Source organism: Equus asinus, chromosome 24 (genome assembly GCF_041296235.1).
Source record: "Equus asinus isolate D_3611 breed Donkey chromosome 24, EquAss-T2T_v2, whole genome shotgun sequence".
NCBI classification, from domain to species: Eukaryota; Metazoa; Chordata; class Mammalia; order Perissodactyla; family Equidae; genus Equus; species Equus asinus.
The window spans coordinates 14,391,791-14,417,822 of record NC_091813.1 but is presented as its reverse complement, the minus strand read 5'-3'; the positions used below and the strand labels follow the sequence as shown (position 1 = coordinate 14,417,822).

General features: G+C 41.8%; 1 protein-coding gene across 5 annotated transcripts in view; it reads left to right on the top strand.

Annotated features, from left to right (window-relative positions):
• SLC17A5 (solute carrier family 17 member 5) overlaps nt 1–25,751 on the top strand; it is a 69,444-nt gene extending 43,693 nt beyond the window's left edge. For 3 of the 5 annotated variants that reach the window (XR_011497788.1, XM_014828636.3, XM_014828638.3), the window contains 2 exons: nt 20,483–20,573; nt 24,375–25,751. Coding sequence is in view for 4 of the 5 variants with exons in the window: in XM_014828636.3 (XP_014684122.2) it covers nt 20,483–20,573; nt 24,375–24,512 (229 nt within the window). In the remaining variant the exon portion in view is untranslated. Of the gene's footprint in view, nt 1–595; nt 653–20,482; nt 20,574–24,374 lie in introns of those variants that run through there. The other 2 variants (XM_044757364.2, XM_070496484.1) reach the window with 2 other exon arrangements.
• The last annotated feature ends 281 nt before the right edge of the window (nt 25,752–26,032 follow it).

The following is a 26,032-nucleotide window of genomic DNA, read 5'->3' as shown; positions in this document are numbered from 1 at the left end:
GAGTTAGGAAGCATTCTGTCTTCTTCAATTTTCTGGAATAGTTTGAGAAGGATAGTTATTAAATCTTCTTTGAATGTTTGGTAGAATTCTCCAGAGAAGCCGTCTTGTCCTGAACTTTTGTTTTTTGGGAGATTTTTCATTACTGTTTCAATCTCTTTTCTTGTGACTTTTTTATTCAGATTCTCTATGTCTTCTTGACTCAGTTTTGAGAGGTTGTATGAGTCTAAGAATTTACCCATTTCTTCTAAGTTAACCAATTTGTGGGCATATAATTTTTCATAGTATTTTCTTATAAACCTTTGTATGCTGCAATATCTGTTGTTGTCATTTCTCCTCTTTCAGTTCTAATTTTACTTGTTTGGCCTTCTCTCTTTTTTTGTGGTAAGTCTGGCTAAGGGTTTGTCAATTTTGTTTATCTTCTCAAAGAACCAGCTCTTAGTTTCATTATCCTTTCTACTGTTTTTTTAGTCTCTATTTCTGCTCTGATTTTTATTATTTCCCTCCTTATGCTGACTTTGGGCTTCATTTGTTCTGTTTCTAGTTCTGTTATGTGCAGTTTAAGATTACTTATTGGAGATTTTTCTTGTTTGTTTAGATGCACCTGAATTGCTGTGAATTTCCCTCTTATGACACTTTTACTGCATCCCATAAGAATTGGTATGTTGTATTTTCATTTTCGTTTGTCTCCAGTTATTTTTTATTTCCCCTTTGATTTCTTCAATGATCCAGTGGTTGTTCAGTAGCATGTTGTTTAGTCACCATATATTTCTGACTTTCCTAGTTTTTCAGTTGATTTCTAGTTTCATAGCATTGTGGTCAGAAAAGATGGTTGAGATGATTTCAGTCTTCTTAAATTTATTGAGGCATGCCTTGTTTCCCTGCATATGGTCTGTCTTTGAGAATGACCCATGTGCACTTGAGAAGAATGTGTATTTTGTTGGTTTGGGATGGAATGCTCTCTATATATCTGTTAAGTCCATCTGATCAGGTGTTTTGTTTAAATCTACTATTTCCTTGTTGACTTTTTGTCTGGATGATCTGTCCACTGATGTAAGTGGAGTGTTGAGGTCCCCTACTATTATTGTGTTGCTGTTAATTTCTCCCTTTAGGTCTGTTAATTATTGCTTTATGTACTTTGGTGGCCCAGTGTTAGGTGAATATATATTAACAAGTGTTATGTCCTCTTGGTGGAATGTCCCTTTTATCATCATATACTGCCCCTCTTTGTCTCTCATTATCCTTTTTAACTTGAAGTCTGCTTTGTCTGATATAAGTATGGCAACACCTGCTTTCTTTTGTTGGCTATTAGCTTAGAGTATTGTCTTCCATCCCTTCAATCTGAGCCTGTGTTGTCTTTAGAGCTCAGATGTGTTTCCTGGAGGCAGCATATTGTTGGGTCTTGTTTTTCAATCCATCCAGCTACTCTGTGTCTTTTGATTGGCGAACCCCATTTACATTTAGAGTGATTATTGTTATATGAGGGTTTAATACTGCCATTTTATCTGTTGTTTTCTGGTTGTTCTATGTTTCCATTGCTTCTCTCCTTTGTATTTCTGACTGCTATTTCATTTTGTTGGTTTTCTGAGGAGGTTTTCTCAGTTTTCTCTCTTTTTGTGAATTGTGAACTCTGCTTTGATTTTTTGTTTAGTGGTTACCGTGAGGTTTGTATATAAGATCTCATAGATGAAATAGTCCACTTTCTTGTAGCCTCTTATCTCTATTAACCTAAGCAGGTTCTGTCCTCTTCCTCTTCCCCTTCTGAGTAACTGCTGTTAGAAATTGTTCTGTTTTGAATTTTGTGCATTTGTGGCTGAGTTGAAGTGTTTATCATTATGTTTGATGCTTTCTTTCCCTTTCTCTTTTAAGTTGTAATTGAGCCTTTGCCTCCCTGTTCTGGTTGAGAGCTGCAGGTTTCTGATCATGTCTCTCTGTTTGTCTCCTTGCTCAGAGCTTTGTAGACCTTTCGTTTTTGTTGCTGGTGTGAGGGCATCTTTAGTCATTTCTTGTAGGAGAGGTCTAGTGGCAATGAAGTCCCTCAGCCTTTGTTTATTTGTGAAAGCTTTTATTTCTCTATCATATCTGAAGGACATTTTTTCTGCATAGAGTATTCTTGGCTAAAAGTTTTTGTCTTTTAGTATTTTGAGTCTCTCCTAGCCTGTGGGTTTTCTGCTGAGAAATACACTGAAAGCCTAATAGGGGTTCCTTTGTAGGTTATTTTCTTCTGCCTTGCTGCCCTTAATATTGTTTCTTTGTCATTGTCTATTGCCAGTTTTACTGTGATATCCCTTGGTGAAGGTCTTTTGACAGTGATGTAATTAGACATTCTAATAGCTTCATGTATTCGTAAATCTGGATCCTTTCCCAGGTTTGGGAAATTTTCAGCAATTATTTCTTTGCACAACCTCTCTGCTCCTTCTTCCCTCTCTTCTCCCCCTGGAATACATATAATCTTTATGGTGCCTTTCCTAATTGAGTCAGATATTTTTCAGATAATTCCTTCATTTTTTTTAAGTCTTAGTTCTGTCTCCTCCTCCACCTGTAGAATTTCTATATTTTTATCCTCTAAATCACTAATTCTTTCCTCCATAACATCAGCTCTATTTCTTAAAGATTGTAGATGATTTTTTATTTCATTGTTTTTCATATCCAGAATTTCTGCTCGATACTTTTTTATAAGTTCAATCTCCTTGTTGAAGAGATTCCTGTTATTCCTGAGCTCGTTGAACTATCTTTCAGTGTTCTCTTGTAAATCGTTGAGTTTCCTTATGACAGCTGTTTTGATTTCTGTCATTTAAGTTGTAAATGTGTGTGCCTTCAGGGTTGGTTTCTGGAGAATTGTCTTTTTCCTTCTGGCCTGAATTGTTGCTGCAGTTTCTCGTGGTGTTTGATGAACTGGTCTTTTGTTGGGGCATCTGTGGCAGTACTAGGTCGCACATTCCACCTGTTGCTGCTAGGTGGGAGCAGGAGCAGTGTTTCGGGTGCAACCTCATCTGCTGGAAGCTGTGGTGGTACTGTGAGTGCTGGACCCTCCAGGGGAACGTTCAGGTGCTGGGCTGTGGGCTGTGCTCAGTGGGCAGGGCTTCCTTGCCAGGATGGAGCTCGGGCTGCTCCTCGGGGCTGCAGGGACCCAGTGGGCTCCTCCCCCACTAGGAAAGCGATCAGGAGCAGGCTAAGGACTGCCACCTCTTCTTACGGTCACCCCAGGGGCACATTCCCTCTTTTGGGGCTCAGTAGTACTGTGAGTGCTCACGCAGGCCTGCAGTGCACTTGCCCCAGCATATACCTCTGCTGTGGTTTCTGCTTGGGGTCCTGCTGGCCACTGTGCTTGGTAGGTGGGGCTTCCTCCCTGACACTGAGCTGGGGCCCCTCCTTGGGCCCACACGGGCACAGTGGGCTCCTCCCCACCACCAGGAAAGCAATCACGAGTGGGCTAAGGGCAGCCACCACCTCTTCCTACAGTCAATCCAGTGCATGTTCCCAATTTCAGGGCACTTGCACCAAGCTGGAAAGTGTTCATGCATGTGCACAGGGCTACCGGAGGAGGGGCCAGGAGTGCTCACCTCTCTCTGCCACTTCCCAGAGGGCCAGTCCTTCCACCCTCAGATTTATAGCTGCATGTGTCTCTCAGGCATCCTGTTGTACTGTGTGGGCTTCCTCTGTTGGTCAGTGAATGTCCATTTAGTTGAGATTCGAAAGGGGGAGAGACAAAGGGAATAGCTCAGTCCACCATGTTGCTGACGTCACGGTATTCTTAATTTTGGGGGGAATCTCCACACTGCTTTCCATGGTGGCTGCACCAGTTTGCACTCCCACCAGCAGTGTACGAGGGTTGCCTTCTCTCCACATCCTCTCCAACACTTGTTGTTTCCTGTCTTGTTAATTACAGCCATTCTGACTGGAGTGAGGTGATATCTCATTGTAGTTTGGGTTTGCATTGCCCTCATAGTGATGTTGAATGTGTTTCTCATTCTAATCTTAGCTGTCTAAAGCCATTTCACCTTCTCTGAAGATCAGTGCCTTAAGGAAACTTAAGTTTGACTAAAGATTTGTCAGTTTTATTTATCTTTTCAAAGAACCAGCTCTTATTTTCATTGATTTTTTCTATTGTTTTTTTAGTCTCTATTTCATTTATTTCTGCTCTGATTTTTATTATTTCCTTCCGTCTACTCTTTTGCGGCTTTGTTTGATCTTTTTCCAGTACCTTTAGGTGTGCTGTTAAATTATTTATTGAAGACTTTTCTTGTTTCTTGAGGTAGGCCTATATTGCTATAAACTTCCCTCTTAGCACCACTTTTGCTATATCCCATAAATTTTGACATGTCATATTTTCATTTTCATTTGTCTCCAGGAATTTTTTGGTTTCTCCTTTGATTTCTTCGTTGCCTCAGTAGTTGTTCAGTTACATTTTGTTTGATCTCCACATATTTGTGGCTTTTCCGGTTTTATTTGTGTAGTTGATTTCTGTGTTCATACTGTTGTGGTCAGAAAAGATGCTTGGTATTATTTCAGTCTTCTTAAATTTGTTGAAACTCGTTTGGTGGCCTAACGTGATCTTTCTTGGAGAATGTTCCCTGTGCATTTGAAAAGAGTGTGTATTCTGTGGTTTTTGGACAGAATGTTCTATGTCTACTAAGTCCCTCTGGTCTGATGTGTCATTGGAGGCCAGTGTGTCCTCATTGATCTTCTGTTTGGATGATCTATCCATTGGTGTAAGTGGAGTGTTAAAGTCCCCTACTATTATTGTGTTACTATCTATTTCTCCTCTTATGTCTGTTAATAATTGCTTTGTGTACTTAGGTGCTCCTGTGTTGGGTGCATAGATATTTACAAGTGTTATGTCCTCTTGTTGGATTGTTCCCTTTATCATTATGTAGTGCCTTTCTTTGTCTCATGTTACAGTTTTTGTTTTAAAGTCTATTTTGTCTAATATAAATATTACTACCCCCCCACTTTCTTTTCTTGCCATTTGCGTGGTGTATCTTTTTCCATCCTTTCACTTTCGGTTTGTGAGTGTCTTTAAGTCTGAAGTGTGTCTCTTGTATGCAGTATATATATGGGTCTTGTTTTTTTATCCAGTTGGCCACCCTGTGTCTTTTGATTGAAGCATTTAGTCCATTGACATTTAAAGTAACTATTGATAAGAATGTACTTATTGCCATTTTGTTACATTTTTTCTGGGTGTTTTAGTGGTTCTTCTCTGTTCCTTTCTTCTCTTGCTCTCTTCCCTTGTGGTTTGATGGCTTTCTTAAGTATTATTTTTGGGTTCCTTTCTGTTAATTTTTTGTGTATTTATTATAGATTTCTGGTTTCTGATTACCATGAGGTTCATGTATAATAACCTACATAAATAGCAATCTATATTGTCAATGATCTCTTATGTTTGACTTTTTGCTAAAAGCTGTACTCTTTTACTCCTCTCCTCCCCCATTTTATGTTTTTGATATCATCTATAACCTCTTTTGTGTGTGTGTATCTGTTACACTCTTATCACGGAAACAGATAATTTTAGTGCTTCTGTCTTTTCACCTTTGTGTTAATTTCATTGGTGGTTGATAGCTTCCTTTACTATATATTCATCTTTACCAGTGATTTTATTGTTTTGTTTTCTTTGTTTGTTTTTTTTTCCAGTTCATTTTTTTTTTATTAATGTTATGAGGGATTACAACCTTGTGAGATTTCAGTTGTACATTTTTGTTAGTCATGTTGTGGGTACACCTCTTCCCCCTTTGTGCCTTCCCCCAACCCCCCCTTTTCCCTGGTAACCACCGATCAGATCTCCTTGTCAATATGTTAGCTGCCACCTATGAGTGGAGTCATATAGAGTTCGTCTTTCTCTGACTGGCTTATTTCGCTTAACATAATACCCTCGAGGTCCATCCACATTGCTGCGAATGGGCCAATTTTGTCTTTTTTTATGGCTGAGTAGTATTCCATTGTGTATATATACCATATCTTCTTTATCCAATCATCAGTTTCTGGGCATGTAGGTTGGTTCCACGTCTTGGCTATTGTAAATAATGCTGCGATGAACATAGGGGTGCAACGGACTCTTGGGATTTCTGATTTCAGGTTCTTAGGATAGATACCCAGTAATGGGATAGCTGGGTCATAGGGTATTTCTATTTTTAACTTTTTGAGAAATCTCCATACTGTTTTCCATAGTGGCTGTACCAGTTCGCATTCCCACCAACAGTGTCTGAGGGTTCCTTTTTCTCCACAACCTCTCCAACATTTGTCATTCTTGGTTTTGGATGTTTTTGCCAATATAACGGGTGTAAGGTGATATCTTAGTGTAGTTTTGATTTGCATTTCCCTGATGATTAGCTTCTTTGTTTGTTTTTGGATCATTTTCTTGTTCCTATTTGTGGTCTTTTCTTTTCCACTTAACTAAGTCTCTTTAGCACTTCTTGTAAGGCTGGTTTCTTCGTGATAAACTCCTTTAGTTTTTTGTCTTGAAAATTCTTTATCTCTCTTTCCATTCTGAATGATAACCTTGCCAGGTAAAGTATTATTGGCTATAGGTTTTTTTCCTTTCAGCACTTTAAATATATCATGCCACTCTCCTCTATCCTATAGGGTTGCTGCTGAGACGTCAGCTGATAGTCATATGGGGTTTCCTTTGTATGTCACTTGCCTTTCTCTTGTGGCTTTTAAGATTCTCTCTTTAGGGCTGGCCTGGTGGCACAGCAGTTGAGTTCACACATTCCACTTCAGTGGCCTGGGGTTTGCCAGTTCGGATCCCAGGTGCAGACCTACACACTGCTTGTTAAGCCATGCTGTGGCAGGTGTGCACATATAAAGTAGAGGAAGATGAGCACAGATGTTAGCTCAGGGCCAGTCTTCCTCAGCAAAAAGAGGAGGATTGGCAGCAGATATTAGCTCAGGCCTAATCTTCCTCAAAAAATAAATAAATAAGTAAATAATTTTTTTAAAAGATTCTCTCTTTATCTTTAATTCTTGACATTTTAATTGTAATGTATCTTGGTGTGGGCCTCTTTGGTTTATTTTGTTTGGAGCTCTCTGTGCTTCCTGTACCTTCATGTCTGTTTCCTTCCTTAGGTTAGGAAAGTTCTCAGCTGTTATTTCTTTGAATAGATTCTCTGCCCCTTTGTCTCTCTCTTCTCCTTCTGGGACACCTATAATATGGATGTTACTGTGCTTGATGTCCCATATTTCCCTTAGACTGTCCTCATTCAGTGCTTTTTTTTCTATTCAGCTTGGGTGATTGCCTCTAGTCTTTCATCCAGCTCACTGATCCGTTCTTCTGTATCATCTACTTTCTGTCCCTGTAGTGAATTTTTCAATCCATTATTGTATTCTTCAGCTCTGATTGGTTCTTTTTTATATTTTCCATTTCTTGGTTGAAGTTCTCACTATGTTCATCTGTTCTTCTCCCAACATCAGTGAGCATCCTTATGACTATTACTTTGTACTCTTTATCAGGTAGATTGTTTATCTCTGTTTCGTTTAGTTCTTTTCCTGAGGATTTGTCCTGTTCCCTTATTTGGAACATATTCCTTTGTCTCGTCATTTTGCCTCTTTCTCTGTGCTTGTATCTATGTATTAGGTAGGTCAGCTATGGCTCCCAATCTTGGAGAAGTGACCTTATGTAAGAGATGCCTTATGAGGCCCAGCCATGTGCTTCCCTCTTGTCACCAGTTCCAAACGTTCCAGGAGTGTCCCCTGTATGGGCTACATGTGTCCCTCTGTTGTGGCAGGATTTCTCTTGCTGCAGGTGCCCAGGGTGTCTAGACTGTCCCCCTGGCCAGCTGGTTGTAATGCTCAGCTATTAGGGCCTGCTATGGACCCTTCAGTCACTTTTTCAGGCATAGGGAGCCCCAACACAGTTGGCTGCAAGGTCTAATACATTTCTGCTGCAGTTTTTCTGTCAAGTGAGTAGGCTCCAAGTGTGGCTGGTTGCGAGGCTCAGGGGCTTACAGTTGCTGTATGCCTCCAGCATGCAAGGCTGTTGTCAGCTCTCTCAGGATTGCAGCTGATTGGGGCCAGCCCCACGTGTGGGAGCATGCAGTTGTTTCAGACTTTGGAAGGTGCAGTTGATCTGCTATGTGGCTCTTTGAGAAGCACAAGTCTGCTGCAACTGACAAGCCCCACCACCCTCAGGGCCACACACCCTTCAACGCTGTCCTGCCCCATGCACACGCCCTGACCTACTGAACTGGACCCCCACTCGCCCCACAGCAAAGGCCCCACACACACCGTCTATGCAGGCCCACAGGTTGCCCAAGGGCTTGCTGTTGGGTGGGACCAGTCCCTAGGGTGGACTGCCTTCCCTGGCTGAGCTGGATTAAATCAGTCTTCTGGTGGCTGGGGCAGACCCCCGTGGCAACAGGCCAGGGCAAGGACTCCAGTGGCATCTGCTAGCATCTGTGTGAGCACGCCTGTACTAGGTCACAATAATGACTGCCACCAACGTCTCAGTCCCTGGGGAGGTGTTCTCAGCATTGGGAGGTCTCACCTCGCACCAAGATGCACCCAGAGTCTGTCAAGTGAGTCTCTTTTCACCAAAGAAAAGGACCGTGCACCTTTCTCTCTAGTGATTTTAGGTTGCTTTCAGAAACAGTTGAATTTGTGCGTGAGCCCTTTAAGAGCAGGCTTTTCCTTCTCTTATGTTTGATAGCTTTTCTGGGGGTATTTCCCATTGTTGTTAATAGCCAGCAAAGCCAGGTATTATGACACATTTCTCAGTTGTGCTGAGTCCAAAAGCTGCTTATTCTGGTCTAGCTCTCCTGCTCAGATCCCCCACTCCTCCAGGGAAGGCTTTGTACCTTGGGATTGCTCCTGGCCATGAAGCACTGCAGCTAGACTGTGGCTTTGTTCTCTCCAGGAAGGAATTTCTGCCTTTTCCCCTCGTTACAAGTTAGCTGTGTCACTTCTTGTAGGGTTCTTTTTATCCAGTTTCCAGTTCTCTCTCAGGGTTAGTTGTCCCAAGAGTAATTGTCAGTTTGTTGTGTCTGTAGGAGGAGGTGAGTTCAGAGTCCATCTATGCCACCATCCTCTCAGCAATCTCATTAAGATATTTTGCCCTCTCAACTTCTCTACTCTGTACCAATCTCAAAACAATTTCAATAGACATACTTTAGTATTCAGCCATAGTCTATGGATATTATGTTATATATTCACTTTTCACATATATATTTACTTTCACATAATTCTTTTGTGGAATTAATTATATTAATAATGACACATGACTGCATATTACTTCACCTCAGTAATTTATGCCTTGCCGATCTAATCACAGTCTTGGGATGGAAAGGCCCCCTAAGATTCAGAATTCCCACAGAAGTTACGCTGCAGAAGCCCACAGAGCCTATCGGTCTTCTGTGTGGCTAGGAATCTGGCAGTTGCTCATCTGACAATGATAACTACTTGGCTTAAACAGTAATATTTTTTTTAGTAATTTGACATTTGTAGGAACAATAATTGCTTGTATACTGACTACCAAAGAGCCACTCATTTTATAGAGAGAGTGGTACCTTCTTGAGTTATTATCTTCATAGTGTTTCATATAGTTAAAATGAATTTAAACTTTCAAAACCAGAAATAGATTTGATTAATTATTAAACTTACTAAAATATTTGAAGTGTTTACATTTTGAAGTTCAACCATTCTTTGTATAGTTTTATATGATTTTTATTTTTAAACTACATGTTTACCTTAATCCTTGTTAAATATAAAACCTTTCATATTTTCAATATGGATGTAGTGGCTGAATTAGATTTTTTAAAGCATAAGGTTCTGATAATCAGAATAATAAAAATTTTACACTGTACATGAGAAGTCTACTGTGATCAAAAAACTCTTCTAATATATCTCTTATCCTATGTAGCAATATAATCATGTTTTCACATCCCAAGATTGGTCATGCATGAAAGTTTTATTATAGTACCTTTCACATCGTGTGCTCAGTAAATATTTGTTGAATGAATGAACCTCTGGTTTTAATCACAAAGACCAAATGTCTAGCACTGGAAGTATTTACAATATACCAGAGACTTTGTCAAGTAGAAATTAGAGGGAAGAATTTTGTGAGCCTTACAAGCTAGGAAGTATTTATTGAGTATACATATTGGTGAGTTAAAAACTGATGGAGTTTAACATAATGAGGAAAGAAAAGAAGCATACTTGAAAGGCAAATTAAATTCAAGAAAACTTTGTTAAATTTAGTGATAATTTGAAAGATCTGATACAGACATAATTGATATAATAAAGATCCCCTTAAAGTTGAAGGAATAAAGGCACAAGAAGCCATTTCTGTGAGCAAGGACAGGAGGAAATGTGAACCAGTCACTGCACAGGGACTTGAGAAATGTATTTGAGATTGCAAAGTGGAAACTAAGCCTGAGTACCCAAAAGAGGATCCAAGGAAATAGCAAATAATTACAGCACTGAAATATGTTCCTTTATGCTCTTGATTAGAAAAGGAATCTAGAAAAGATTGCACATGAACTCAGTTAAATAGATGACATCGTCCAATTATGTAGTCTCTAGAATCATAGAAAGTTGGAACTAGGAAGGATTTAGAGTAATCTCATCCCTCACTACTCAAAGTGTGCTTGGTCCAGAGTCCAGTGGCATCAGCATCGTGTGGGAGCTTGTGAGAGATGCAGAATCTCAGGCGTCACCACAGACTTACTGAACCAGAATCCTCATGTTAAGATCCTCATGTGGTTCTTGTGCATGTTCAAGGCGAGGCCCTGGTCTCTCACTCACACAACAAGCATTTATGGAGTGTCTCCTATACATGTTGCCCTGATATGACACTACAACAAATAAGTCCCAGCTTCTGCTGCAAGGAGATAACCTAGTTTAGGAAAGAAACAATAAAAAGTAAACAATTGTAATCTATTGTGATAATTCATTCTTTTGGCAAGTACTATCAAATGCCTGCCAAGTGCCAGCAATACAGCCCTGGCCTGCGAAGCTCTTAGTCTAGAGTGGTAGACACAAAAGAATCACACAAATAGAAACCAACTTTTTGAAGAAAAAGTAAGAAAATATAATAAGGAGATATAATGTAGGTCAGGGAGTACGGGAAGGTCGCTCTGAGGAAGTGATATTTAAGCTAAAGCCTGAAGAATGAGTAAGAAGTTAGCCAGGCAAAAAGGGAATAATATTACTGACACAAGAGTTTACACAAGTGGAAAAAGAAATCGGTGTGTGTCAGCCTGCTTGGGCCGCCATAACAAAATCCTGTAGACGGGTGGCTGCAACAAGAGAAATTTATTTTCTCACAATTTGAGAGGTTAGAAGTGCAAGATCAAGCCAGCAAGGTTGGTTTCTGGTGTGAGCTCTCTTCCTGGCTTGCAGAAGGGCCACCTTTTTGCTGTGTGCTCACGTGGCCTTTCCTCGGTGTGCACACAGGTGTGAGTGTGTGTGTGCATATGGACAGGGAGAGAGCTCTGGTGTCTCTTACGAGGGCACCAGCCCTCAGATCAGGGCCCCTCCCTTATGACCTCATTTAACTTTTATCACCTCCAGAGACCCTTTCTCCAAATATAGTCACTGAGGGTTAGGGCTTCAACATAGGAATTTAGGGGAACATAAACATTCACCCCATAACAGTGTATTTTAGTGAACTGAGAGTAGGTCATTTGTGGCTGAGATGCAGAGAAGAAAGCCACTGGGGAGTAAGCAGGAGCCCATGGTAAGCATTTTACATTGTATCCAGAGCAAGCAGGAAATGACATTCTCTGTATTTTAAGATCACTCTTGTGTGGACAAGAGTACAAGTAGAAGCAACCAATTAGGAACCTATTGCAGTAACCTAGTTAAGAGGGGATGGAGTATAAAGAAGTAGATAGATTTGAGATGTCTTGTGAATACAGTAGGTGGGAATTGGCAATAGATTAGACCTGAACAGGGAAGAAGATGTCAAGGATGATGATCTCCAGGTATTTGGCACGGGCGCCTGAGTGGTGGACTTACCGGAATTGGGATGCCTGAAGGATGAAGAGTCTTGGGGGAAGATAAAAATTTCAGACATGTTAAATTTTAGATATTTGGGAAAACATCTAGAAAACAGCCGTTGTAGGCTGTTTGATGTATGGATCTGGAACTCAGAAAAGCAGTCTGACTGGAAGGGAAAATGAGAGAATAGTAATCCACATAGCAAAATTCTTCAAGATTTCCTGGGGAGAGAAGGTAGAATGACAAGCGGTCTCAGGACTGGATCTTGACAAACATTTAGAGACCAGAAGGAGGGAAAATAACCAGACAAGGAAACTAAAAAGGAGTAACAGAGAGATAGAAGGAAAATCAAGAATGTGGTATCAGGGAAGCCAAGACTATCTAGTCTCCAATTCAAGAATGAGATCTGGATGAGAAATAAAGATTTAGGAGTCATCAACATATAAGTAGTAGAGGAAGCCACAGAATTAGATAAAATTACTCAGCAAACTGTGATGAGAACCTTGGGAATCCATTAGGAGAAAGAAGAGCCTGATGCAGAGATAATTGAGGAGAAGGAGAAGGGAAATAAGTAGAGAATTGGGATTCCCCCAAGGGAGAGCTTGATCAGCAGCGTCAGATGCCAGAGAGAAGGCAAGTAGAGTGGAAATGAAAATGTCCCTTGGGTTGGACAACCAGAGGGAGAAGTTTATTAAACATCTTGGTGGAGCAACGAGAAGGAAGCAGGGCTGCATTGGCATAAGGAATGAATGTAAACATGAGGAAATGGAGACAGCAAAAGCAGTGACTTTGAAAGTGTGATCTTTAGCCCATCCACATCAAAGTCATCAGGAGTGCTTGTTAAAAAAAAAAAAGCAGAATCGTTTATGATAGGGCAAGGGAATCTGCATTTTGTTGCTCTGCCAGGTTCTCATGGACATTAAAATTAGAGGACCACTGCCAATAAACAACTATTTCAAAACTATGAAGGAAAGGGAAAAAAGCTGATGATAGACACATATTGATGAAAGATTTTTTTTTAAGATGAAAGAGACCCAAGCTGTTAATATGCTGAGAAAGGAAGGCCAATAAAAGATGAGAGATTAGGGGCCAGCCCCGTGGCCGAGTGGTTAGGTTTGTGTGCTCAGCTTTGGCGGCCCAGGGTTTCGCTGGTTTGAATCCTTGGCGCGGACATGGCACCACTCATCAAGCCATGCTGAGGCAGCATCCCACACGCCACAACCAGAAGGACCCACAACTAAAACTACACAACTGTGTACTGGGGGGCTTTTGGGAGAAAAAGGAAAAATAAAATCTTTAAAAAAGATGAGAGATTAAAGCTGAAAGAAAGAATTGAAAATTACTGGTTGGTAGAAGGCAGGAAGGAATGAGATCCGGAGTCCAAGTGGAGGAATTAGCTTTCAACTGAGGAAGGAGAGAGTCAGGTGGGTTCAGCTGAATAAGTTTTCAGGTGAGATGAGTTGTTTAGAATTGCGGTGGTTTAAAAATATGTCCACTCATTCTTGGACGCTCCTCCCTTCGAAAGGCGGCCTGTTTTCCCTCCCCTTGAGCGTGGGCTGGGCCAGCACCTTGTTCCTGATGAACAGAATGTGGCAAAAGTGATTGTGTCTGACAAGGTCATAGTAAGCGTAGCAGCATCCTCCTTGCTCTCCGTCCTTCTCGGGTGATTCACACTGGGGAGCACCAGCTGCCATGTAGTGAGGACACCTAACCCTGTGACAGGGCCCACATGGGGAGGAACTGAGGCCTCTAGCCAGCAGCCACATGAATGAGCTTAGAAGTGGATTCTTCTTGCCCCAGTCAAGTCTTCAGCTGACTGCAGCCCTGGCCAACATCTTGACTGAAACCTCATGAGAGATTCTGAGCCAGAACCACCCAGCTGAGCCACTCCTGTATTCCTGACCCCCAGAACCTGTGAGATAATCAGTCTTTGTTCGCTGAAGCTGCTATGTTTTGAGGTAATTTACTATGCAGCAATATCTAAGAAGAATCTTAACTGTTTGTCTTTGATGCCTCTGGCGTGGGAGTCAGGCTCATTGCTGAGCATGGGAAAGAGGATAGGCGGAGTAAGAGACTTGAGAATGGTAAAGGTTCAAGATGATTACTGAGAAAAACCGTCACTAAGAACTCATAGAAGGGATTGTTGGCATCGATGAGGATAAGCTGAAGTGGGAATTAATTTTGTACGCTCACTCTTTACAAAGTTACTTCTTTCAGTGGTGTTCAGTACCCTAAGTGGGAGACTGAAAACATGCTGTTGGATTGATCTAGGATTGAGATTTTAACACGCTTAAGGTTGATGAACAGTCAGAGGGATGTGGGAATTGAGATATTTGGCACAAAAGAGCTCTAGGCGGTGTTGTCTCCTAGACACTTTAGTTGAAGTGATGGAAATCCTCCTGTCAGCTGCTAAGCAGCCTGACCTACGGATGCACTTTAGTGTGAAGTCCAGAGACAAGAGGCTCCAGGCGAGAGTTGCTGTCCAGCTGTCCACTAATATCACCAAAGACTTGTTTCTTTTCCACTCTCTACTCTGCCTTTCATGATGCTGGTTTTACCCTAAGGCTGGGTCTGCTTGTAAAATCACACAATGAAATGATTGCCAGTAATGACAAGAGTTACCTGCTTTTGCATTCACATCAATCAAGAAAGAAAAGGATCTTTTCCTCTCCCAATGTGGAAATAAGTCCTGGGCTTCATTCTCGAACCAAACTGAGTCACAGGGGCGCAGCGTTTAAGTGCTCATGTTCCACTTCGGAGCCTCGGGTTCACCAGTTCGGATCCTGGGTGCAGACTTGGCACCGCTTGGTAAGCCATGCTGTGGTAGGCATCCCACATATAAAGTAGAGGAAGGTGGGCACGGATGATAGCTCAGGGCCAGTCTTCCTCAGCAAAAAGAGGAGGATTGGCAGCAGATGTTAGCTCAGGGCTAATCTTCCTGAAAAAAATAAAATAAATTTGCTTTAAAAAAAAAACTGTCACATATCCAAGGGAATACCATTTGACTTTATGGGGATCAGCACCCACCCCTCAAGTTAGAGGTGAACGAGCCAGTGCCCCTCAAACCTCATGGAATGGGTGCTGAGGAGGCCATCAGTCACATCCACTACCACATGTGAAGATAACACAGGAGGTTGTGTTCAACATCTGAACACAAAGGACTATTTTGAAAGGAAGAAACTCCAGCATGGAGGAGTTACGTGACTTCCAGAGTCACAGCTAGTACATGGCAGACCTAAGTCTCAACTCCCGTCTTCCAGCTGCATGGTCCACGTTCACTGAGGCAGCCAGAGTATGTGTCCGTTCTCTGCAATGAGTTCTGTTCCCTGAGTTCTCAAAATAACTACTAGTGCATCTACGATGAGCAGTTTTTAAGATCTTTCAAGTAAGTAGCAAATGTTAAGACAATCATAAAAGTAGCATGGTCCCTGCTCGCATCTGTGCAAGCTTATGCTGGCTTGGAGGGTGATCCGGTCATGTCCAGAGGCATCTCCTGGACAGTGCTAGGCGGGATCCTGCAACTAGGTTTTAAGCATCAGCTGAGTGGTTGAACTCTACATCTTAAAGATCCTGGTGCAGCCCTGACATTGTGTGAGTATTATAAGTAAAAAAGACAGTTATCTAGATAGGATATGAAGCCAAACTTAATGACATAAGTGATGCCAGCAAATGGTTGTAGAAGTTAGGAGAGTGGGTGGTGCCTGTGTGCCTCAGAGGAAGAGTGGTGCCATATAAGGCACCAGGCTTCTGGCTGTGGTCAACGTGTGTCTGTGTGCTGTGAACAGCATACGTAACTTTTAAAATTATACAGCTGTACAAATGTAAGATACGCTAGTCAAAGTCAAAATTATTTGTCTCCCTTATATTTTGATTCAACCTTTCAGATGAGCTCTCAGTTTTTATTTTCCAACTAGCATTTCTTGGTTCAAAGCATCTAGTTGTTTCTAGTTCCCTGTATCTTTGAGTAACTGGGGTTACAGATCTCATGACTGTGTTGTTGCATAGGCACTTTTTGTCTCTGGTAACCAGAGTGCCATGCAGTGGGTGACACTCTGCCGGTCAGAACACAAGCATTCAGGGACCACAGACCTTTAAGCATTCAGCAATGAGGCCTCTGGTGAAAAATTAAGCATGAGAAAATTGATCTTTCCTACAGATTGAATTCAGTGATGACTATGTTTTTAACAAGGCAGAGTTATAGATTATAACTAAATTCTTAAATACCGATTTGGATTCAGACAAATTGGGTAACATTTTACAGTCTTTCTTTCTTCATCTATAGAATGAAGATAATAATCCCTACCTCAGGGGGTTGATTTTACTATTAAAATGGGATAATATGCATAAAATACTTAGATCCGTGCCTGACATAATGTTTCTTAATAAACAGTCAGTGTTCCTATTAACATATAAATGTGTACATGGTATTTTCTAAGCCTTTTCTTCTATAGACTAAAGTGGGGATTTTCTATGGATAATTTTGTTGCCCAGATTCAAGGGTATTAGATAGATTTTAACTGTTAGTCCCACAGAATTCTAGTACTCCAGTAGCACGGAATCCAGACTGAGTCGGTACAACATGTTTTTCTCTGAGCAGTCATCAATCTTTCCTGGCCCTTCCTGGCCAAGTGCAGTGTGAATGCCTGAGTGAGCTTCTTGGTGCTGACATTCAGAGTTCACAGCACTCATCGGCGTTGTTAACACCTGCCGCTGAAAAGGCTGCCACAGTGCGGTCGGCTCCTCCTCCTGCCAAGGTGTTAATGGTTCAAAAGGACAGACAGTTCTGCCAAGCTTGGTTAGTTTAAGATACACTCCCTAAAGGGCACAAGCCGGAAAGATCTGTGCTGCTGGCTTTGTTATTGCATCCTGTATGCGTGAGTTTTGAACATAAAAATTTGTGGTGTTTATAGATAACTGAATTAGGTTCTGCAGGATTTTTTATTTAGACCCTGTGTGAGTCCACTCAGGCTGCCATACAAAATACCACAGACTGGGTGGCTTAAAGAACAGAATCTATTTTCTCACAGTTCTGGAGGCTGGAAGTCTGAGATCAGGCTGCCAGCAGGGTCGGGTTCTGCTGAGGCCTCTCCTCCTGGCTGGCACGCAGCCGCCTTCTCCCTGTGTCCTCAGGGGGCCTTTTTTTGGTACGTGCTCACAGAGATAGACCAGTCTCTCTCTTCCTCTTCCTGTAATGCCACCAGTCCTGTTAGGTTAGGACTCTACCCTTATGCCTTCATTTAACCTTAATTACCTCCTAAAAGTCGTCTCTCCAAATACAGTCACATTGGGGTTAGGCCTTCAACATAAGAATTTTGGGAGGACACAGTTCAGTCCTTAGCAGGCACTTTTCCACATCCAAAATGGGAAGAGGAATTTCAGATCAGTAGTCCACAGCCAAGGTATTGAGGATCCTACACCCTATTAGAAATAGTATTATCCCACAATAAGACTATATGGACAATAAACATTAAGCTTCTTTAATTTTGACTGAAATTTTATTTTATAATAACACTGATTATTTCATGAAAAATTAAAAGTTCTAATTGAACTTTGTATATGCCTTAGTGACTTTTATGAAAAATAAATTAAGAAATGCCATTTACTTGGTTAAGTAATTTTTAGCTCCACCACCACCTTTAACTTTTTTTGTGTATGAAGAAGACTGGCCCTGAGCTGACATCTGTTGCCAGTCTTCCTGCTTTTTTTTTCCTCCCCGAAGCCCCAGTACATGGTTGTATATCCTAGTTTAAGTCTCTGGTTCTGGGGATGCCGCCACAGCATGGCTTGATGGTGGTGTGTAGGTCCACGCCCAGGATCCAAACCGGCAAACCCCAGGCTGCCAAAGCAGAATGCAAACTTAATCAGTCGGCCACTGGCTGGCCCCAAGTTTTCTTGCTAAAAATATCAAACCTAAATCTAATGAACCCTCGAGGATCTAGAGTCTAGATACTACCAGTGTACAGGAAATACAGAGGACGAGATTATGTTAAATGATGCCTCATACATGCAATCTACAAAATCCAGAATGTAGGACTATCTACAGGACAAAAATCGCAGTTTCTTCAATTAAAAGAGAGAGCAACAAAAAAGGAATGAACTGTTGATACACACAACTTGAAACGATGTTTAGTGACCCTAGTATGAAATCCTAGAGGTTGTGTACTGTATGATTCCATTTATATGAAATTCCTGATCAGGAATCGGCACCCTTTGGAGCCAGTGCCCAAGGGAGGTGCTAGTCTTCATGGGACAGAGCTCCAGCAGTCAGTGTGACCAGAGCCCCAGGAGTCCAGGCCTGGGGCCTAGAATAAATGTGGGCCACGTGCCACTTCTCTCGTCAGCACGTATTGAATGAGCATATATGTTGAACTGGCCGCTGGAAGTAATAAAGGGGAGTAAAAGTGGGTTTGCAGTGAGACTGCAGAGTTAGAATTAGAGAACAGTCTCCTCTTAGAAAATGTGATACCAGCTTGAAGAACAGTAAAGATCCTGAGAAGGCAGAGCTCAGTATGAACTGAACTAGACAGAGAAAGCTTCATGGAAGAGGTGCCAAGCAAGAGGTTTGGATGGAAAGGGTGTGGATGTCAGGTAGTATAGTGTGAATAAAGACAAGTGGCAGGAATGAGCAAGCCAGATGTGAGCAGCTGGAATAAAGCTGTCTGGATCTGAAGTGCGTTGTGCAGAAATAGGAAACGAGGTTGGGCACATGGGCCCGGGCCAGGCCACCACAGCCAGGCAGAAGATTGCACCTTCTTAGTGTGAGCACTAAACCATCCATGGCAGTTTCTGAGTAGGGGTGACCTGACAAAATTAGGATTATTCAAATTAAAGTTTATAACTACTGAGAGGCAGTTCAACGGTGTGTAAAATGTCCTTTAAAATGTTTATACGAGCAGGTTCTGTTTCTTGATTGGATGCTAGGGGCATGGTTGTGTTCACTTGGTGAAAATTCACCAAGCTGTACGGTTACAATTTGTGCACATTTCAATATGTGTGTTACACTCAAAAAAAATTTTTAGTATCCTTGCTGGGATGTAGAGGAGCTCAGCTGGGACCACCAGATATGTTACATGTATCCATCTATGACCCATAAATGATAAGGGAAGTAATAATCCATCACTAACTTGCCCAAAGTCACGCAGATGGTTAACGGTGGAGGTAGGTCGGAAATTGTTAGGTCTCCGATTTCCCAGTCCAGTCAGACTTCTTTATAGAAAATGATAAGCATTTCCTTCTTCTTAGGATGGTACCTAAGATCTTGGCTAGGGTAGCCTTCCTTCGTCTGCATATATTTCTCAGGTACTGGAGAAATCAACAGATCATTAGCATTTCCCAAATACAGGCGGGAATTCTTGCTTTAAAGATTTGCATCTAAACATAGATAGGAATATCCCACTTCCCTAAGATTTACCCTTAAAATAAATGAGAACTTTTTCTGAGTTTATTAAAAATGCTTTTTGTCATACAGACACACACTCGATGCAGCCCCCCTTGTCTATTTCTCGGCCAGTTTGCAAGGACTTAGCTACAGGCAGGTATGTAGTAAGTGGAGCAAAGAAGTTGTGAAATTGTATGTTCAATATAATCTCATTTCTGTGATAACATACTAGAAATATATGGCTGGCCCTGTGGCCGAGTGGTTCAAGTTCCACCCACTCCACTTCAGCAGCCCGAGTTCACAGGTTCGGATCCCAGGCACAGACCTATACCACTTGTCAGCCATGCTGAGGTGGTGACCCACGTACAAAATAGAGGGAGACTGGCACAGATACTAGCTCAGGGCTAATCTTCCTCAAGCAAAAAAAGAGGAAGATTGGCAACAGATGTTAGCTCTGGGCAAATCTTCCTCACCAAAAAGAAAAAGAAAAACACAAGGCCAGCCTAGTGGCATAGTGGTTAAGTTTGTGCACTCCTCTTTGGCGGGCCACAGTTTGCAGGTTTAGATCCCTGGCATGGACCTACACACTGCTTGTGAAGCCATGCTGTGGTGGCATCCCACATACAAAATGGAGGAAGATTGGCACAGATGTTAGCTCAGGGCCAATCTTCCTCACCCAAAAAAAAAAAAAAACGCCTATTTAAAAATGAAAGATATACATATAAACAAAAATAATTAGGATATTTACCAGAATGTTAATGGTATATGGAACAATTATAGGTAATTTTATTTTCTTCTTAATGTTATTTTTTTCAATTTTCAACAATGAAATAAATTTTGTAATCAGGAAATAAATTCTTTATTTTAACTCAAAAGAATTTTAAGACTCATCAGTCTTCCTGTCTAGATCCAGTCGTCTGTGAAAGTCCTATGCCAGCACTTTTCTACATCACTGCGAAAGGGATCGTTTCAGTGGCCGAGTTCCCCTAGATAACATTAGAACACTAATTGACAATTGAAATGCAGGGTTTTCACCAGCTAAATATTCAGTCCTATGTCAATAAGACGTTTCGTTTAGACATAAAATGTCCCAAGAAGACAGTGGTACAGTTGTCTTTTGAAGGAAGCCGCTTAAATGTGCAGCAAGCTGTGAGCTCTGTGGCACTGTTTCCGCAGGTATGCCGGCATCCTCCTGGGCATCACCAACACCTTCGCCACCATTCCAGGGATGGCTGGGCCTGTCATCGCTAAGAGTCTGACACCTGGCGTAAGTAGATGATTTGCTTGTAAACTGAAAAGGTCTAAACAGTTCACTTGAAGCTGCCCATCTGTGTCAAAGTTGAGTATTTCTTAATTGGGGTAAAATTCCGGATGTTTATTCCTATGCAATTCCTTATAGCAACAAAAAGCTAAGTGCCTTAATGGATGGGAGAGTCTGTTTTCAAAGAACACTCTTTAGATTTTAGACAGAACCAGAGAACTCAGTTACATGAAGACCTTGTAGCTGAAACCACACAAGTACTTAAAAGTTGTTATATTATACCACACAAGTACCTTGTGTCTTTGGTTTGAGCGAATAAAAACTGGCAATGTAAAATTATTCCAGAAGTGGATCCACAGAAGAGAGGCTTCAGGGAATCTTGTGAGAATGAATAAGGAACAGTTGATACAACAGAGAATCTTAGAGGAGCAGAAGGGTGAGAAGACACGGGGGTGTCCTCACATACCTGAAGGACTGCCACGTGAAAGATGGGGCTCCTCGGCAGTTCCACAGAGACAGAGAGAAGGGAGTTATGAGGGGACAACAGGAGAGCGCTCGGTTTAAAGCTGTTTCTGTATAGAATGGGCTGCCTCATGAGTCAGTGAGCCCTGAAGTAGTCAAACGTGTTCAACCGGCATGGGTTGAGTGCTTATTAATATGCTAGATACTGAGGATTCCAAGGCAAAATGACTATTCTACACTTGAGAAACTCATCATTTAGAGACTCCATGTAATCCAATAAAGTACAATGTGACAAACGCTGCACAAGAAGTGTGTGCAGAGTATGGCCCAGAGGAGAGAACACCGCTTGTGAGAAGGAGCCCTGGATGAGTGAGCCGGGTGTGGGAAGGGCTGCCCTGGCCCAGCACTGAGCCCTGAGAAGCAGGCTGGGCTGGGGACAGGCCAGCCTGAAGCTGGAAGGCGGCACGGGACCAGGTCAGTCAGCAGAGGCTCGGCAGTCTCAAAGGCTGCCTAGTTGTATAAGAAATCAAAGTAGGCCACAACTAGAAGGACCCACAACTAAAATATGCAACTATGTACTGGGGGATTTGGGGAGAAAAAGAAGAAAAAAAAAAGAAATCAAAGTAAATCACCTTAGAGTCCCGTCTCCAGTTTTCTACTGTTTAAAAAAATCTCGGGGTGGCCCCGTGGCCTAGTGGTTAGGTACAGCATGCTGCTTCAGCAGTCCAGGTTTGTGGGTTTGGATCCTGGGTGTGGACCTACACCACTTGTCAAGCCATGTTGTAGCAGCAACCCACTACAAAACAGAGGAGGATTGGCACAGATGTTAGCCCAGGGCTAGTCTTCCTCACCAAAAAAAAGAAGAAAACAACGATTGGCAGCAGATGTGAGCTCAGGGCTAATCTTCCTCACCAAAAAAAAACAAAACTCAAGGACTGGTGAAATATATTCTTTAAAAGGCTGACTTAAACCTCTAAAAGAGACTTAATTTTCTCTTTGTTTTGTTTCTGTGATCAAATGAACACTATCTAATCCTTAGAATTTCAGGATATGCTTACAAAGTTTCTTATTTACTGAATATACTGACTTCAGACATGGATGTGTTCACCACAGATGGTGTTCCTGTTTCTTCTCCGCCATTTCTAATTGCTTCCTTAAATGAATCAGTGCCTCCTCATTACTATTTTCTCTCATTTAATAGGAAGGGATGTTGGGAAAGTTTTTTTCTAAACCTATGCCTCAAATATGGACACATCAGAAATGTTTAACCTCGGGGCCGGCCCCGTGGTTAAGTTCCCGCGCTCCGCTTCGGTGGCCCAAGGTTTCACCAGTTTGGATCCTGGGCGCGGACATGGCATCGCTCATCAGGCCATGCTGATGTGGTGTCCCACGTAGCACAACCAGAGGGACCCACAACTAAAAATACACAACTATGTACTGGGGGGCTTTGGGGAGAAGAAGAAGAAAAAGAAAAGAAATATTTAGCCTTATCTTCATGGAGCACTGTGGCAATGCAAGAACCAAAGACAGCACATCACTATGTATTAATTTTACTTATTATTCATAATCCTAGCACTTCTGCTAGGGAAATACGGATTCCTAAATTAACGTCTTGAGTGTTTGTAAAGTGGGAACTGAACTGGATTTGGCATATGTTATCATAGCATTTGTTTAATGTTAGTAAAAGGATCTTATTTTTAAGAAGGAGAAACACATTCGCCTTTATAATTGTAATTTCTTACAATTAGAATTACTGCAGTACCTCAAAAACTTTGTGGAATGAGTCAGAGTATAAATAAATAATGAAATAATTAAAAGTCAAAGTGCGGGGCTGGCCCCATGGGATAGTGGTTAAGTTTGGCGCACTCCACTTCAGCAGCAGCTTGGGATCCCAGGGTGGACCTACACACTACCCAAGCAAAAAGAGGAAGACTGGCAACAGGTGTTAGCTCAGGGCCAATCTTCCTCAGAAAAGAAAAAAAATCAAAGTGTGTCTGAGAGTCTATTTTATTACAAAACAGCATTCTCTAAAAACTGGTAGAATTTTCGTTAAAAAACAAACTAGGAGTTATGCAAGATTTCTGGTACAATTGATTGATTTTAAGTCCCTTGCTGCCTCCAAATAACATTGAGGTGTTTTATATCCTGTAGGGCACACAGAGCAGCTTTGTCTTAGGGGTTATGAGAAGCTGTCTTAAACATTCCTTTCTGGTCCGTGAAGTAATCATTGCCTGACTCCTCCTCTAGAACAGTGACACATTCTTAGTGTATCTAAACAGTTCCTAAAATTTAAGATGATTTGTAAGATTTTCTTTTTCATCACGATACGTCCATCTCAGATAAGTGTAACAACAACCACAGAGCGCTCCTTTCTTCCTGAGTGAGCGGCCTCATTCTAGCTTCCTAGAGCCTTTCCTTTTCCTTCCTCATTGCCAATTCTACTGCTTGTTTTTTCTTTTTCAAATGCTGCAAATGTAGCCCTCTGATTAGATTGAAATTGTAAAAATCTGAAAAATGGTTGTTAAAATTAGTCCTGTGACCCAGAAATTAGATGACTGCTTAATATTTTTACACCACTGGATTATACACTGAACGGCTGTGTTTTGTTCATCTCTTATTGACAAATCCCACATGTGTCCTGTGTTGTGTGCCATTCAAGAGTCCTGTGGAATCTTTCAGGCTGGGCCTCAGGCTTGAACTTCAAAGTCCATGCTTCCTTACTTATCTACCTGACTCCTCCCACCCAAGGACTTGGGAGATGATGTGTGAGCATAATACTCTCCTGCTAACACGTGATTCCAGGACATGCCATGTGTTTTATTTTTAGTAAACTTTTTATTGAAGTGTAATGTGTATTTTAAAAATGCACAAATCCTAAGTAAACCACGGGATGAATTTTCACAAAGTTAATACATCCATGTACCCAATCAAGAAACAGAACAGTGCCTTCCTTGCAAAGCCCCCAGGTGTCCCTCCCCAGCACTCCTCGTTCACCAAGAGGAGCCACAGTCCTGGCTTCTAACAGGATCAATTCGTTTGTCTAATTTTCAGCTTTATATCAGTGGAATCATTCCGCATGTACTCTTTTGTGTCTGGCTTCTTTTGCTTACCCTTTTGTTTGTGAGATGTATTTGTGTTGTTGTGGCTCATTCATTCTCATTGCTGTATAGTATTCCATTGAGCAAATACACGACAATCTCACTGTTGATGGGCATTTGTGTTGTTTTCACCTTGAGGCTTTTATGAATAATGCTGCTGTTGTGACATTCTTGTGACACAGTCTTTTTTATAAAGTGGACTATAAACAAACATTTTTTTCCTTTGCGGTTTTTTCTTTCTCTATAGAACACTATTGCAGAATGGCAAACTGTTTTCTGTATCGCTGCTGCTATCAATGTATTTGGTGCCATTTTCTTCACACTGTTCGCCAAAGGTGAAGTACAGAACTGGGCTCTCAGCGATTACCATGGACACAGAAACTGAAGGAACCAATAAACAGTCCTCTCTATTGATGTATTTTTGTTTATCATGTAACCTAAAAGTGCCTTCAATATTTTAATGTGTGAGCATTCTGTGTACAAGAAAAAATTGTACTTGTATTAAATTTTTAAGGCTTGTAATCATGAAATGTCACTAGTTACCAGATTAGTAAAAATGGCTATTTTTAATTATTAATGACATGTATGCTGGGACTTACACTTTAGGGTCACATACCTGGCTGCAAGTCAGGCAATATGAAGTAGGGGAGTTCTGTTTATTTTTAAGGACCATACTTAAAGGAATGAGCTGAAATGGATCCCTCTCTGTACCTTTGCTTAATTAAAGTAGATAATAATTCTCAGGTCTCGGTAAACACCTGTTTTTGTTCACTTTCCTCATAAAAATTATTTGTCAGCAGCAATCCCTGACACTCAGGTCTCAAACTTTAGCATCTCCACGGAGCTGCTGGCCACTGCGTAATGTGGCCTGGCAACTGCACTGAGGGAAGCGTACCCGGGCAGCTGCCAGGCATTCCGGCCCTGGCCTCGGGGACAGCGCCAGTGTTGATCAGAGGCTGCATCTGAGAGCAAGGTCAGCACCCGGACTTTGGACGGCGTTCTTCCCCTGGGGCTGTTCACGTGTGCTAAAGCAGGGCGGGCAGGAGCAGCGGGCTCCACGCCGTGAGGGCTGCCCCATCCGGCTCCCTGGAACAGAGATTGGCAGGTAGCCTGCAAAAAAAGAGTGTGATGCCCACTTAGCCACAAATAACATCCTCCTTGATTAAAACTACCTTCACATGGATCAGAGTATAAATTTCCAAGTCCTGTGTTCTGTGAGCTACACCAGACTAAGTAAATTGAAGAAGAACTCTTAGGTGTTTTTCCGCCTGCGTCTGAGCTCCTGGTTGCAGTTCAAGGTTCAAGTGGCTGTTAGTCGGCCACGTCACCTGCACCCAGTGATGTGATCTCTTTACCGCTGGTTCCCGAAATCATATTTTTCCAGGTTTTTCCTGGACCATCTTAAGTGGTTTTCGAGCACACTTTGAAGGCATTTATGTGATTTAGAACTTGGTTTATGTTTTGTTGTGTTTGTTCAACACTACCTGTAACGTTTTAACTAAAACTATTTAATGTAATATGACATGAATACGTTTCTGTAAAATTATTTTTTAATTTGTAAATAGCTTTAAGTTGGTATGATGATATTTCTTTTACAAATCATCAAAATAAACCTTTCTGGATGAATATTTGGCTCTGACAGTTCTGTGGTATTTTCCAGCGTCCACAGTGGCAATTTTACATCATCCTGCCATCCTCCTCAAGCCACCCATCTCCCCTACACGCATCTCTGCCGGCACCAGGCTGAGGGCACTTGGGCCGTCTGAGCGGTGCAGCATCAGAAATCTCTCTTGCCCTCAGGCTGCCCCCTTCCTAGCCCTGAGCAGGTCCGCTCCTCTTGCTGAAGCAACGTCGCCAGCCCCATCCTCTCCCACTGCCTCTACGACCTCACTCCAGTGACTCCTC